Source organism: Bactrocera latifrons, unplaced genomic scaffold (assembly GCF_001853355.1).
Source record: "Bactrocera latifrons isolate USDA-ARS-PBARC rearing strain unplaced genomic scaffold, ASM185335v1 scaffold_236, whole genome shotgun sequence".
In the NCBI taxonomy this organism is placed as follows: domain Eukaryota; kingdom Metazoa; phylum Arthropoda; class Insecta; order Diptera; family Tephritidae; genus Bactrocera; species Bactrocera latifrons.
Window position 1 is genome coordinate 448,226 of NW_017535919.1, and position 13,539 is coordinate 461,764.

At 43.0% G+C, this 13,539-nt stretch overlaps 1 protein-coding gene and 1 long non-coding RNA gene across 3 annotated transcripts; both read right to left on the minus strand.

Annotated features, from left to right (window-relative positions):
* Positions 1–1,100: 1,100 nt before the first annotated feature.
* LOC108968987 lies at positions 1,101–2,191 on the minus strand. The gene is made up of 3 exons (XM_018933409.1): positions 1,958–2,191; positions 1,774–1,897; positions 1,101–1,713 (listed from the first exon to the last, which is right to left on the minus strand). The coding sequence occupies exons 1-3, from the start codon at positions 2,097–2,099 to the stop codon at positions 1,137–1,139; spliced, it is 843 nt and encodes a 280-aa protein (XP_018788954.1). The 5' UTR covers positions 2,100–2,191; the 3' UTR covers positions 1,101–1,136.
* Positions 2,192–7,386: 5,195 nt separating this feature from the next.
* On the minus strand, positions 7,387–9,779 carry LOC108968986. 2 transcript variants are annotated; one of them, XR_001993367.1, is made up of 4 exons: positions 9,704–9,779; positions 8,945–9,596; positions 8,178–8,874; positions 7,387–8,116 (listed from the first exon to the last, which is right to left on the minus strand). It is a non-coding gene; the product is annotated as an uncharacterized LOC108968986 (long non-coding RNA). The 2 variants fall into 2 exon arrangements; XR_001993366.1 differs by having other exon boundaries at positions 8,945–9,733.
* Positions 9,780–13,539: the final 3,760 nt, after the last annotated feature.

The following is a 13,539-nucleotide window of genomic DNA, read 5'->3' on the forward strand; positions in this document are numbered from 1 at the left end:
AAGTTTAAAAATTCGCAAAATTCGAACATTTCAAAAAGCTATTTCGCCACATTAAACACACTTTATTCACATTTTCCACTTCAAATTAATTAAATTACACTATAAACTTTTGAATAAATCTACATTTTACACTTTGAACAGGTTTATTACCTAAAAATCCTTATTTAAAAATTACATTTTACACTCGTTTGAACCTCATTTGTTTACCAAAAATTACGACGAAATGGATCGCTTAATTCATGCATATGGATATTTTCTTTTTTTAAATTTATTAAGCAAATAAGTAATATTATATAATGATATGGAATACCTGTCTCTTATACACATCTAGATGTGTATAAGAGACAGTACAAGTACAGTACGAAAATTCAAATTTTGTTTCAATATGAGTGCATGGTAACCAACAAATATAACCAATTTATATCCAAAACTCAATTTTTATATATAAAAATATAAGTATCGTCACCTAAAATACAAAACAATGTATAATCAAAAATTAATGGAAATCGCTGACAGATATAATAACTAAATTTTATCCATTCTAAAACGAAAACTCAAATTTTGTTTCAATATAAGTGCATGATAAGCAAAAAATATAACCACTTTATAACAAAAACTCAATATATTTTTTGTTTTTAACGCAAAAAGGAGTACTACGCGAAAATGCTTCAGTAAAAATGTTATATTACAATCATATAAATATATAATATTATCACGATTTTACTTATCTATGTTCATTAAATATAAATCACATATTATTCATATGTTCATATATGTATGTATATGGAAAAGTGTACATATTCAATTTTAGCTTGAAAAATCTTATTTATCGTTTTTTTTTTGTAGTTAATAAACAAAAAGAATCACTCGAAAGTACAAACAAAAAAAAAACGCCGTGAAACGCAAATAGTGCAAATTAGTGCAAATTTTTGAATTCTTAAACGTGAATATTTTAAAAAATATTAGTTATTTTTATATTTTAAATATTCCTCCTCTGGAGAAACTCCCCTATCCGTACATACCCCATTTCTACGGAAATTCGGTTGTTTTACCCCTCCGCCAAAGTAATCGGAAACGTGCCAATAAAAGCAACAATGGAATCATTTTCAAAGAAAAACTTTATTTTCTCAATTATTTCATTTGTCTTCAAACAATTTTAATTCTGCCTCATCCATAATATCTGCGATTTTACGTTTAGTCTGCAGCTGCAATCGTAATGGCATTCGCTGCAATACTTTAGCATAACCGAGGAAAATAAGTTCCAGTGAAGTCAGGCTTGAGAAACCCCCAGGAGATCCAGTGTCTTCACTACACTTAATAGCTGCCTGTGCATGAGTGGTTGCTGTAAAAGCCGTTAACATATTTTCCGTGCTAACCATAGTGTTCAGTCCGTTTTGCTTACTGCTTAGTTTATTCACTGCTAATTCAACTTTTACTTCGCTCTCGTTTTTATTATAATTATTTAAGTCCAATATATCTGTTTCATAATGTTTTTCCGTATTTGTAACAGTTGAATTGAACTTTACAAAATCTGCTTTATTCAATTCACTTCCTTGTCCCTTGACTAGGGAACGCTTCTTTGAGGCTATTATATTTGTAGCAGAAGTCCTAATATTTTGTTTTATAATATCAGTTGGAAAGTCTTCAAAAATCTTTAGAACCCTTCTTAATTCTGTCTCGTCAATATCGGAGTCAGATTGATTATCTTCAAGTCTAGAAAAAAATTGCCATAAAATTAATTAATCATGTAACGATTTTATTTTGAGGACATACCCAGCACCTAGCAGTGGCATCTGCATAAATTGCATTTCCTTTTCAAAGTGGAAAGGTGTGCCATACATCAGAAAAGATACATATTGCGAAATTATTTGGGACCATTTAAGCTTTGCTGCAGTACCTACTCAAAAAAATAACAAAATTCTAAAATTTCAACGCCTTATCTACATTACATCCTCACCATTTTTAAGTTGATGGTCTCGGGCAAACTGCGACCATAACTCTTTATTCCTTTCTTCAGCATCAGCGATATTTTCTTTATCAATCTGATAAAGCTCAGGATATAATTTAATCGCCAAAATGAAATCGCTGTCTGTTATCATGATAGAAAGAAAAATACTTTTAGGTACGTTTTTCTACTAAATTTTTTATACATTTCAGCCGATTTCAGATGCAGTTGATCGTATTTTTTATTTCGTTGGTTCAATATGAATACCTAAAGGGGCATCTCGACAGTCAATTTACGATTACCAAAAATTTGGATTGCTAGCAATATTGCCGATGGAGACTGCACATTACTAATGTTTAGCAATTGATTTCTAAGTATATTTCATGCTTACATTGCTGGCAATGTACTGCCAGAGCGGTTTTCATTTCCTTAAATAATTTGACGAGGCAAAATGTGCTTGCCTACGTGGATAAATTGAGCAGAATCTCTTTTCTTACCCTCTCGCTTGACAGCTGGCAGCGCACACTGCTCTCTTTTCTGAGCTGCCAACAAAACACAATCAGGGTCTCGTCAACCAGCAGTTAGTAAAAAATGCGGGATGCCAGAAGAACAGCGCTAAAACGAACTGCCAAAATTAGTGCGTTGCTGAAATTCTGTAGAATCTCAACAGTTTAAAAACTTTTTATGGGCTGTATGCGACAAGTTATGCTGAAAGTTTAATTAAGATAATATTTCGTTGCCCTTTCTAAGAGAATGAAGCATGTGATTCCCCAAATTAATGCGTGTGTCAGTTTTGCGTGAATTCTCAGAAAAAAAAAATCGCTCAATATAATAGTTACACATAAGTAAACTTAGCTTTTTGTGAAAACAAAATTAATTTTATCCAGTTTTCCAAGTTTTTTTAATCTGATATGGTAAGTTTTCTTTCATTAAAGCTCAAAATGATGCAGATAAATTAAATTATTTTTTAATCAGATGKGTCGGAAGTCACATTGCACTGTTGAAGGAGCCCGGCTGGTTTCAAACTTTAGAAAACAAGGAAAATGACTTCGGGAAATTGGAAAATTAATGGAAAGGTATCATAATTTTGTTAAAAATGCTTTAGAGCGAAGATCTAGTAGGAAAACTCGTGGAAGACCACACAGAAACGAGTACAGTTCTTGATCGCCACATTGTAACTCTTTGTAAAAAGGACCCATTCAAGTCGTCGAAGGTGATAGCAGCAGAAATTATGAATGTAGTAAGTGCCCAAACAGTTCACAGGCGTTTGCAAAAGGCCAAGCTACCAGGACGTATAGCCAGGAAAGTTCCATTAATGCGATCAAATAATTTCGATTTGAGGTTAAATTTTGCAAGAAGTCATTTAGATTGGTCAGGACCTGAAGGGACAAAAAAGTTGAGAAACATCTTATGGAGCGATGAAACGAAAGTAAATTTGTTTGGAAACGATTGTGAAAGAAACGTGCGTCGTCCAAAAGGAAAGGAGTTTCACGTTCGAGTTACAAAAAAAAAAAAACCGTGAAGTATAGAGGCCCATTAATGAAGTCCAGTAGACTGCTTGGCGCTAGCGAGGCAATGCTATCCCTATCCGGAAACAACACTCCAAGTGCCTTGGCTCTGCGTCTACAGACCGCTGTGCAGTCGATCAAAAGATGCTCCGGAGTTTCAGGCTCCCTGTCGCAGAAACGGCAGTTGACGCCAGCTGATAGGCCCATGCTGTGCAGATGCCTATTTAGCTTACAGTGGCCAGTATACCATGCGACTAACAGCCTGAGTTTGCTCCTGGGGAGGTTTATTACGATTTTGAACCTTTTCAGGTTGTAATCTCCTATTAGCAGCTTGGCGTGTCTCATACCATGAGTTTGGCGCCAGTACTCTTCCCTGCCTGCTCTTTCCTTTTTACGGAGCAGCTCCTTCATGGTATGGGAACCCACACCCCTAAAGTGTTCGGGTCCTACCATCCTGGTGGCTATACCTTTGTGACCAGGCAATCAGATCAGGTGTACCTGGTTTCTTTCCGCAAGGCTATTCAGCCTCTCCCTGCACTCCTGCACTAGAAGCGACTTGATTTCGTAGGAGGAGATCGCCTTTAGCGCCGCTTGACTATCGCAAAGAATGGCTATACGCTCATTGCGATAGTTGCGATGGAAGTTTACTTCTATGCACCGCCTTATAGCATAAACCTCTGCCTGGAAAACGCTCCGGAACTCACCCATGGGTACGGGGAGCCTAGTGCGTGAGCCCACAATCCCTGCGCCGATTAACTCCGACATTTTTGAGCCATCTGTGTACCACCTCATAGTACTGTTCCCCAACATCCCCTCGAGGTTGGAGTCGTTCCAATCGTCTTTACTGCCGAGGGTAACCTTAAACTTCTTCCTGAGGTTAACCTTTTTAGTAGTACTATCCCTAGGGAGGAGGACCAGTGGTGACCAGTGACTATCGGTTCTACTATCATGGTGTACAACCATCTAACTATCCTTGGCGTTAAACCCCAGGACCTTCCTGCTAGCCGATTACACACCATTAAGGCCTTTGCCGCTTTGACCAATGTCAGGTTTACGTACTGCTTCCACCTCAGCGTGGAGTCTGGCGTTAAACCAAGGTATTTAACACTGTTGGTCATCCTTATTTCACTACCCCCCAGTAGGAGATTCCTAAGACCGGGTAGGGTCCTGCATAAATGGGATTACAGACGTCTTGGAGGGGTTGATATTTAGTTCAACCTCCCTACCCCACCCCTTCGCTAGGCTGAGACCTCTTTGGATCAAGTCACAGAGAGTGTCTTAAAATTTCCCTCTTGCCATAATGACAATGTCGTCCGCATACCCTTGGCAGCGGATCCCGTTGTCTGTTAGCAGTGTTAGCAGTTTGTCTACAACTAGACTCCATAACAGCACACCCAGCTGTGGGCAGCCTCTTGTTGTGCCGAGACGAATACTGCTATCACCTACTGTGGTCTCAGCAAGCTTTGAGCGCAGTACGACTTCTATCCATCTACGCACTGGTGCCGTCACATTCCTTTTCTTCAGTGCCTTGCTGCACTCTTGTGGAACGTGTCATTAAAGACACCTTCGAGGTCCAGGAACGCCCAGAGCATCACCTCCCCATGCTCCAGTGAACTCTCTATTTCAGAGGTCAGCTGATAGACTCACCTCTTGTGTTGCAGTCGGTACTGCCCCATTCCGAGTAGTGTTCGTTAGCGTCGCAGCCTATGATGAGGGGGAGCCTGTGCCGTCTGAAATGCTCTACCAGCCTTTCCATCATCTCCGGGGGCGCTGTGGGTGCCTCCCCTGGGAAGTATGCTGAGGCCAGGACGAAGTCCTTGCCCTCAAAGTCCCTGGCCTGAGGGGCCAATGTTGTTCCTAACAACTATACAAGTTCTAGGTCTCTCGCTAGAGAGATCCCAGATTACCTTGTTAGGCTCCGTTTTGAGGCCTTTTACCTCTCCTCTGTGAACCCAAGGCTCTTGGATCAGCAGTATGCCCAGTTTCTCCACTGTGAACCTGCTAGTTATAGCTGCAGCCGCGTGATGCAGGTTCATTTGGGCAACTTCCGCAATGACGGCCATTATAAATGAGTCTCCATTCTTTTATTCCTCCGATCTCCTCCATTTTGCTGCTCACGAGAGGACGAGATGCTGAGTCCCCGGCTCTGGTTTTTTACCAGACCCAAGGCGAACTCATAGGGCTTGTCTCCGCACCGAGGGAGGAACATCGTCATGCTGTGCATGATTGACAAATCTTCCGCCCTCTTCGCGCAAAGGACAGGGCCCTTCCAGCTTCCGAGCTTTGGAGCATACTCCTTCAGCCAGTCGGCGGACGCCTCATCCACGCAATCCGTTTGCAGCATTCCTCCTCTGAACTCTACTCCCAGGAAGGACGCCGCATAGTCCTCCCCTCAGAACACTTCCTCCATGAGGAGATCCTGGAGCACTGTGAGCTCCTCCGGTGTAAGCGACTCCACCGGGTAGCTGAGAGGCAGTACAGCCATGCGAATGACTTTTACAGCGTCCGCATATCTGCGCCCTCCTCCACCCGATGGGGAGCCGGTCCAGATTGTTGCTCTCCGGGTGCCTTTGGGTTTGTGCCCCTTAACCTTTTAGAGCTGGGGGTGCTCCTGCAGCGTAATCTGGCCGCTCTTTCGCTTTGCGGCTTGAGCATACGTGTCCGCGGGCAGTGCCCTGCTATCGCCACGCCTTGCGGACTGGGTGGTGCTGATCGGGCCGCGGTTGCTGCTTCCACTGTCTTGCGCGCGAGACGAGCTTTGTTGCCGGGAATGCGTTGCATTTTTTCCTGGCTAGAGCCTCTGCCACCTCCGGGGTCATCCCATCACGGAGGTTCCACAGGTACCACTTCATAGTGGAACCGCTCATCCCTTTCCTGCGTGGATCATTGCATCCGCCGGGTTGACCAGCTTCTGGGAGGGGCGTTACCTACCTCTTCCGTGCCTTCTCCTTCTTCTCCTATGAGCACCGTCAGGCTCTGCCCGATGAGACTCACCCGAGGCCGACCCGCTGCGCCTTTCGGCGGGGGTCTTGGTGGCGTTTGTTGCTGCTACAGCTGCACCCGGCGTTTTCTCCAGGCGAGCGCCGCTACAAGAGGGCACACCGTCATCATCCTGCTTGGCGTGCTCCCCAACCAGCGCCCGTTCATCTGGCGAGAGAGCGTCAAGGGAGCTAAATTTTCGTCTAGTTCCCTGACCCCCTTTGCCTGCCGCTGTTTCGTCCGTTTTCCGAAGTTGTCGCCTATTTTCCAGTTTGTATTTTTGTTTGTATTCATCTTTTTCTTACGACCCTTGGCTGAACAGGGTGAGCTGTCGGGTCTATCATTTATATGGGGAACTAGAAGGTCCGCCACGCCAGAGCCCCATGACGCGGTAAGGCCACAGTTACTCCCCAATTCGGCCCGGTGTYRGGGAGGCTCCGTTAGAATACAGCCGAATTTAACCTCCCGGCTSCAACTCATCCAATGGGCACGGGAGTCGCATAACATCCTGGATTAGGAGGTGGTAGCTCTTGGTTAGCGCACGCATGCGGCACCAGTCATCCCGCATAGTCAGTGCTTACTAGCACCAGCCGCACAGGTTGGGGGGCGCTGAGTATGCCTTGCGCCTAAGCCCCTGCACCGCGGCAAGGTGCCTAAGATTCGCAGAGGAGTAATGTGCGCAAACGAATAAATAAAGTAATCCAGAATAATGGTGGATATACTGGCTATTAACTGAGTAATGTTAAATATACAACAAAACTGTTTTATCGTAATTTCTTTTTCCAAAATAATTGTCTGTAGTGAACCTATTTTTTTGAGCAATTTTATTTAATAAATATAAATATAAATATAAACGTAATAGAAATAGAGACAACCAATTTATTTGTTCTCAACATTATAATGAATTCATATTTATTTTACATACAATTAAATACTTGTATAAATGAAACATTATTCACAAATTTTATTGTAACTATATATATACGTCGTAACCGGTACCCCGCCAAACTATTAGAAACTGTGTACAGATGTTTATGCGACTCTTTAAATTATAATAGTTATTATAAATCTTTCATATAGTTCATTCCAAAGCATAAATCAAAAATTAAATGAGTAGTTTTGTTTCTAATATTGTATTTTCAAGTAAGTGTATAAAACATTTTTTTCGTTGTGATATTTTTGATGCAACTGTTTATTTTTCAAATTTTTGTTCAAATGCTTGATTCGAAAATGTATCCTGCACCTAAAAAACAATTTCTTGACATTATCCTCAAGAGCAATATCTTTACATTTATCAAAAAGTATCTCTACCAAATTTCTGACACTGCAAATGTTGTCGTTATGCACATTTGTAAACACGTCTTCTAAAAGTTTTAACTGTTCTAAAAAATTTTGGTTCGGTTTTACCCATGTCCATGTACTATCAGTTGAAATTCTGTCACCTAAATTTTATTTGTGTATTAAAAAACCACCCAAATATTCCAGTCCATCCTCATAAAATGAACCCAAACTTGTACTACTTAAATTTTGATTATTATTTTTGTCAAGCTCTTTACTTAAAAAGTGTTCTTCATGTATATATATCTCATCTTCTAAAAAATATTCCGGCTCCGGATCTAGTGTCAGCCACTTTGCATCKTCCTCTTGTACGTTCAATGTTGAGCTAAACTTTCGGTGTTCCGTGCTATAAAGAAAAAACACAAATTAAATAAAAACACTTTAAAGGATCATTTAAATATATCTACCAAACATATATTTTCGAAGTCGATATTTAAAATGTAGCGGTGTCGGATGGTAATATTGCCCCCCAACCCTTCTCATATCGCCAAAAAAATGCTCCAAGATGTCTTGATTCAGGCGCTGCGTTAAAATATATTCCATCCCAAAGTTTCCATGTATGTACTCAAGTAATAGCTTAAGAGACGTTGTGGAAATAATTATTCCCTTTTGAAAAGCAGCTATGCATCGTTTATTTGAAATCAAGGGCTCAGACATTATTTTTGACATTTTTTCGAGCACTTCGTTTTGTTGCAAAAGTGATTTTCCATATGGCATTGTGAACGGAGTTTGATTAGAACGAATATTAGAATTAAAAATATCAAACCAGTTATTAACAAGTTGGATAAAATCTGCACATTCCACTGCGGTATATATTTTATGTTAATCTATGTAGCATCTTCTTATAGCATTAGCACACGTGTTCGAAAATAGTTGCGCCTTTTACTTCCAAATGCTCATAGCTTAATTTATAAGTAATGGATACGTCAAAGACTGTCGTTAGGTTCAAAACTTGCTTAATTGTCTGTACTGTTATAATTTTTCCTTCATAAATAAAACCATTATCTATAAAGTGATTTCTAATTAATTTTAAAAGGTGCGGTGCATCAGCAAACACGAATACACGCTGTGTATCACTTTTAGGATGATTGAACCAAGTTTTTGCTAGTGAATTAGTTTAAATTATTGTAAATTAAGAAGCATTCTCATAAAAATATAATAATATACCACTTACAAGTTGACCGTTACCGATATCTTTCCACATTGCTTGATTAGAAGGCCCCATGTCCGAAACGACTTCAACGACTGTAAAGTTTGCTGAATATAGTTTTGAGCTTATGTTCTCCAATGTATCTTTCTTTATTTTACAATCAAATCCATAAAAAATAGGTTGCTTCCATGAGGACACCAATCCTCGAACGAATACAAATTGCACATAGTTTGATGGTTTTCTCACGACTCTCTTCATCGGATCATACTCATAGCAAGAAGCTATTTTCATCTCATCTATGGAGAGCACACAGATCCGTTCCTGTTTACTTTATTTACTATATTCCATAAGTTTAATCACATTTTCTAAAAGCCCTTCATCCATTTTCATTTTTCGCACCCAGTTATTCAAAGTGGCCACACACGGAAGAGGATAACCATTTTTTAGCAAATGCCTATATGCTCTCTGTCCTGATGCATGTAAGATAACGGCCGATGAAATGTCTGACCATGACCAATGTATATTTTTATTTACAATCAGCTTCATAATCTGACCTTCCGTAAAAAACTTTTTCACTGCGGTTACAAGCTTACTCGAGCTCGCTACTTCACCCTCCAGCGACCTAACTTGAAGTTCTAAATTTTCCTGTTCCGTGGCAACTATATCTTCTGCATCGCTAATACATAAGAAAATGATACGGTTTTCAGCTCAGAAAGATATTAAGAACTAAGAAAAATCGTTATATTGAATGCTTTATACTTTTCATGAACACATAATAAGTACCATGTTTTGTATGATCAATTAGTTGTTTAGAAGGTGAAAATATAACGCAAAATGTATGACATGTTGTAAGGGAGCTATTTGTTACTGTCATTTTATTTAATCGGTTCCGACAAATCATTACCCCTACATGTAAACGCATTAGCCATATCACATTAAAATCTAGTCTAAAGACACCAAAGACCAAAGTATAATCACATTATACAACGAGGAGTATTAATACAAACGCATGGCACCACGATATCTTACCATATATAGGTAAAATAATCAGTGTTTGTGCGTTATATTTTCAAATCATGTTCACTATACAAGTATGTTCATGTGATACTTTGTAAGGCAATTTTCCTCTACAGGTTAGAGAGGGCTTGATGGATAGATAGATAAATAAATGAGGAATGCACTGCGACCTTAGGTATATTGTGCCCTCTCCTAACTCGCAGGGACTCACTTAGCCCCAGCATATTGATGAAGTCCAGTATTCTGCTGGGTGCCAGCGAGGCGATGTGATCCCTATCCGGAAACATGGCTCTAAGGGCCTTCGACCTGCGCCTACAGACTGCAATGCAGTCGATTAGCAGGTGCTCTGGGGTTTCAGGGTCCCTGTCGCAAATCCGACAGTTGGCGCAAGGTGATAGGCCCTTGTTGGCTAAATGCCTATTTAGTTTGCAGTGGCCGGTGTAGAATGCGACCAGGATCCTGAGTTTGTTTCTCGGGAGGTTCATTAACAGGTTGAACCTCTTATTGTTGTACCCCTCAACTAGCAGCTTGGCATGACGCATACCGTGCGCTCGTTTCCAATACCTTTCCCTGCACGCTCTTTCCTCTTTGCGGAGCAGCTCCTTCACAGTATGGGGACCCACCCCAGTGAATGGTTCGGGCCCAACCATATTGGTGGAAGCTGCGGAGCGGGCTAGCTCATCAGCCAGTTCGTTGCCGGCTATACCCCTGTGACCGGGCACCCAGATTAGGTGCACCTAGTTCTTTTCAGCTAGGCTGTTCAGCCGTTCTCTACACTCCTGCACCAAAAGCGATTTGATCTCGTAGGAGGAGATAGCTTTTAGTGCCGCCTGACTATCGCTATGTATAGCTATTCGCTCGTTGCGGTAGCTGCGGTGGAGGTTTATCTCTATACACCGACTTATAGCCAAGTCTTCAGCCTGAAAAATGCTCGGAAAACTGCCCATAGGAATAGAGAGCTTGGTACGCGGACCTGCAATACCCGCACCTATTCCTTCCGACGAGCCGTCGGTATACCACCTCAATGTACTACCTAAGCATTTGCTCAAGAGTGGGGTCGTTCCACTCACTCTTGCTGCCGAGGGTAACCTTAAACTTCTTTGTGAAGTGAATTGTTCTGTTAATGGCGTCCCTTGGGAGGCGGGCAATAGGAATGTCGCCACTTATCCTCTCCGTCCTTTGGGACGAAATTATCTTGCCTTTGCCGCATCCCTCTGCTGTTATCTGCAGAAGTGAGTGCTTGGCTACTTGCCCTATCATTATATGGAGCGGTGTGAGTTCCAGCAGGACCTCCAGAGCTGCCGTCGGGCAGGTCCGCATAGCGCCCGTCATGCAGACACATGCCAGTCGCTGAAGCTTCGATAGTTGGGTTACCACCGAAGACTGCGACGCTACGGAGGCCCAGGACACCGCCCCGTATGTAATTATCGGTCGCACAATCATGGTGTACAACCACCTGACGATCTTTGGCTTACAGCCCCAGGATTTACCCGCCAGCCGTTTGCATACCATTAATGCTTTTGTTGCTTTGACTAGCGTCAGGTTCACATGCTGCTTCCACCGCAGGGTAGAATCCAGCGTAAGACCCAGGTATTTAACCTTGCTAGTCATCTCGATCTCTCTGCCCCCAAGTGTGAGATTCCTCAAGCCGGGTAGGGACCTGCGCCTTGTGAAAGGTACCACGGTTGTCTTTGAGGGGTTRATGTTTAGTTCCACCCCTCTGCACCACCCCATTGCCAGATTTAGACCTCGTTGCACTAGGTCACAGAGAGTATCCTCAAATTTGCCTCTTGCTATTATCACAATGTCGTCCGCATACCCTTGGCAGCGGATCCCATTGTCRGTTAGCAATGCTAACAGTTCGTCCACGACAAGGCTCCATAGTAGTGGTGATAGCACACATCCCTGTGGACAGCCTCTTGTCGCACCCAGACGCATCTTTGTTTCACCTACCCTGGTCTCGGCTATCCTCGTGCGCAGCACAGTCTCTATCCATCTGCGCACCTGAGCTGCTACATTTCTTCTCTCCATCGCCTTGGCTACACTCTTGTGAGATGTGTTGTAGAAGGCACCTTCGATGTCTAAGAAGGCACATATCATTAACTCCCCATTCTCCAGTGAGCTCTCTATCTCCGAGGTCAGCTGGTACAGAGCCGTACTGGTGGATCTTCCCGCTCTGTATGCATGCTGAGCAGCATGCAGGGGTACAGTCYTCAGCGCCGTTGACCTTATATTGTGGTCTATGATCTTTTCCATAATCTTCAGCAGGAAGAAGGTTAGACTAATCGGCCTGTAGGACTTGGCCATGGAGTAGTCCTTCCTTCCTACTTTGGGTATGAAGATCACCTCAGCCGTCCTCCATGGGTCAGGGATGTACGCCATTGCGAGGCTCTCTGTCAGCAGCCGAACAAGGGGGGCAGCAAAGGCTGTTCACTCTGTTGCAACAGCGCTGGGAAGATGCCGTCCACCCCTGGAGACTTGAATTTTCCGAACGAGGCCATTGCCCACTTTATCGAGTCCGCAGTGAATAGTTGCCCAGCGGTTACCCAATCCAAGCGGGATGGCCTATGTTCTCTCACAGGTGGACAATGGTCCACCGGGATTGTCTCCGGGAAGTGAGCACGCAGAAGCTCTTTCGCCCTGTCCTCCGCGCTGGTCGTAAAAGTCCCGTCACCTCTTTTGATGGCTAGCTCCGTGTTAGCCTTTCCACTAGCCAGAACCTTGTGCAGCCGCGCCGCTTCTGGTGTGGAGGAGACTTTTTCACAGAAGATCCTGAAACTAGCTTGTTTTGCTGACCTAATCTCCTTATTGTAGAGGGTTAGGTARCTCCTGTATTCTTCCCAGACCCCAGTACGTTTTGCCTTGTTAAATAGGCTGCGAACCATTTTTCTGAGGTCTGCTAGCTTCTTTGTCCACCAGGGACAGTTGCGCCTATCTGTGGGCACTGTTAGGGGGCAGCTACCGTTGTAAGCGTTAGTGATAGACCCGTTCAATGCCAGCACTCTGCTTTCGATTCCCGGGCCCGTAACGCTATCATCGCTCTGCCTCTCCCCACTTAGTTTTTCCTGTAGCTTTACCCTGAAGGCACTCCAGTTGGTCCTTCTAGGGGTGCGTCTTGGGGGAAGTTGCCTGACCTCAACCTTCAGTGCGAACCTTATGATTCTGTGGTCTGACAGGGAAGGCTCTGTTGAGACCCTCCACCTTAAGACCCTTCCATTTGCATGTTCGTTGCTGAAGGTGATGTCCAGCACCTCCCTCCTGCTTATAGTTATAAAGGTGGGTTCGCAACCCACATTTTCAATGGCTACATTACTACCTAATACATATTCTAAAAAAGACTCACCCCTTGTGTTGCAGTCCGTGCTTCCCCATTCTACATGGTGAGCGTTCGCGTCGCATCCGATAATGAGGGGCAGCCTGTACCTCTTGCAGTACTCCACAAGCCTTACCACCACTTCAGGGGGTGCTACTGCTGCCTCCCCTGGGAAGTAGGCTGATGCCAGGACGAAGTCTTTGCCTTCCCAGTCTCTGGCCTGTACCGCCACCAAATCCTGCGTCAGAAATTCTGAAATACAGAAAAAGTCGACATTATTCCTGACTAC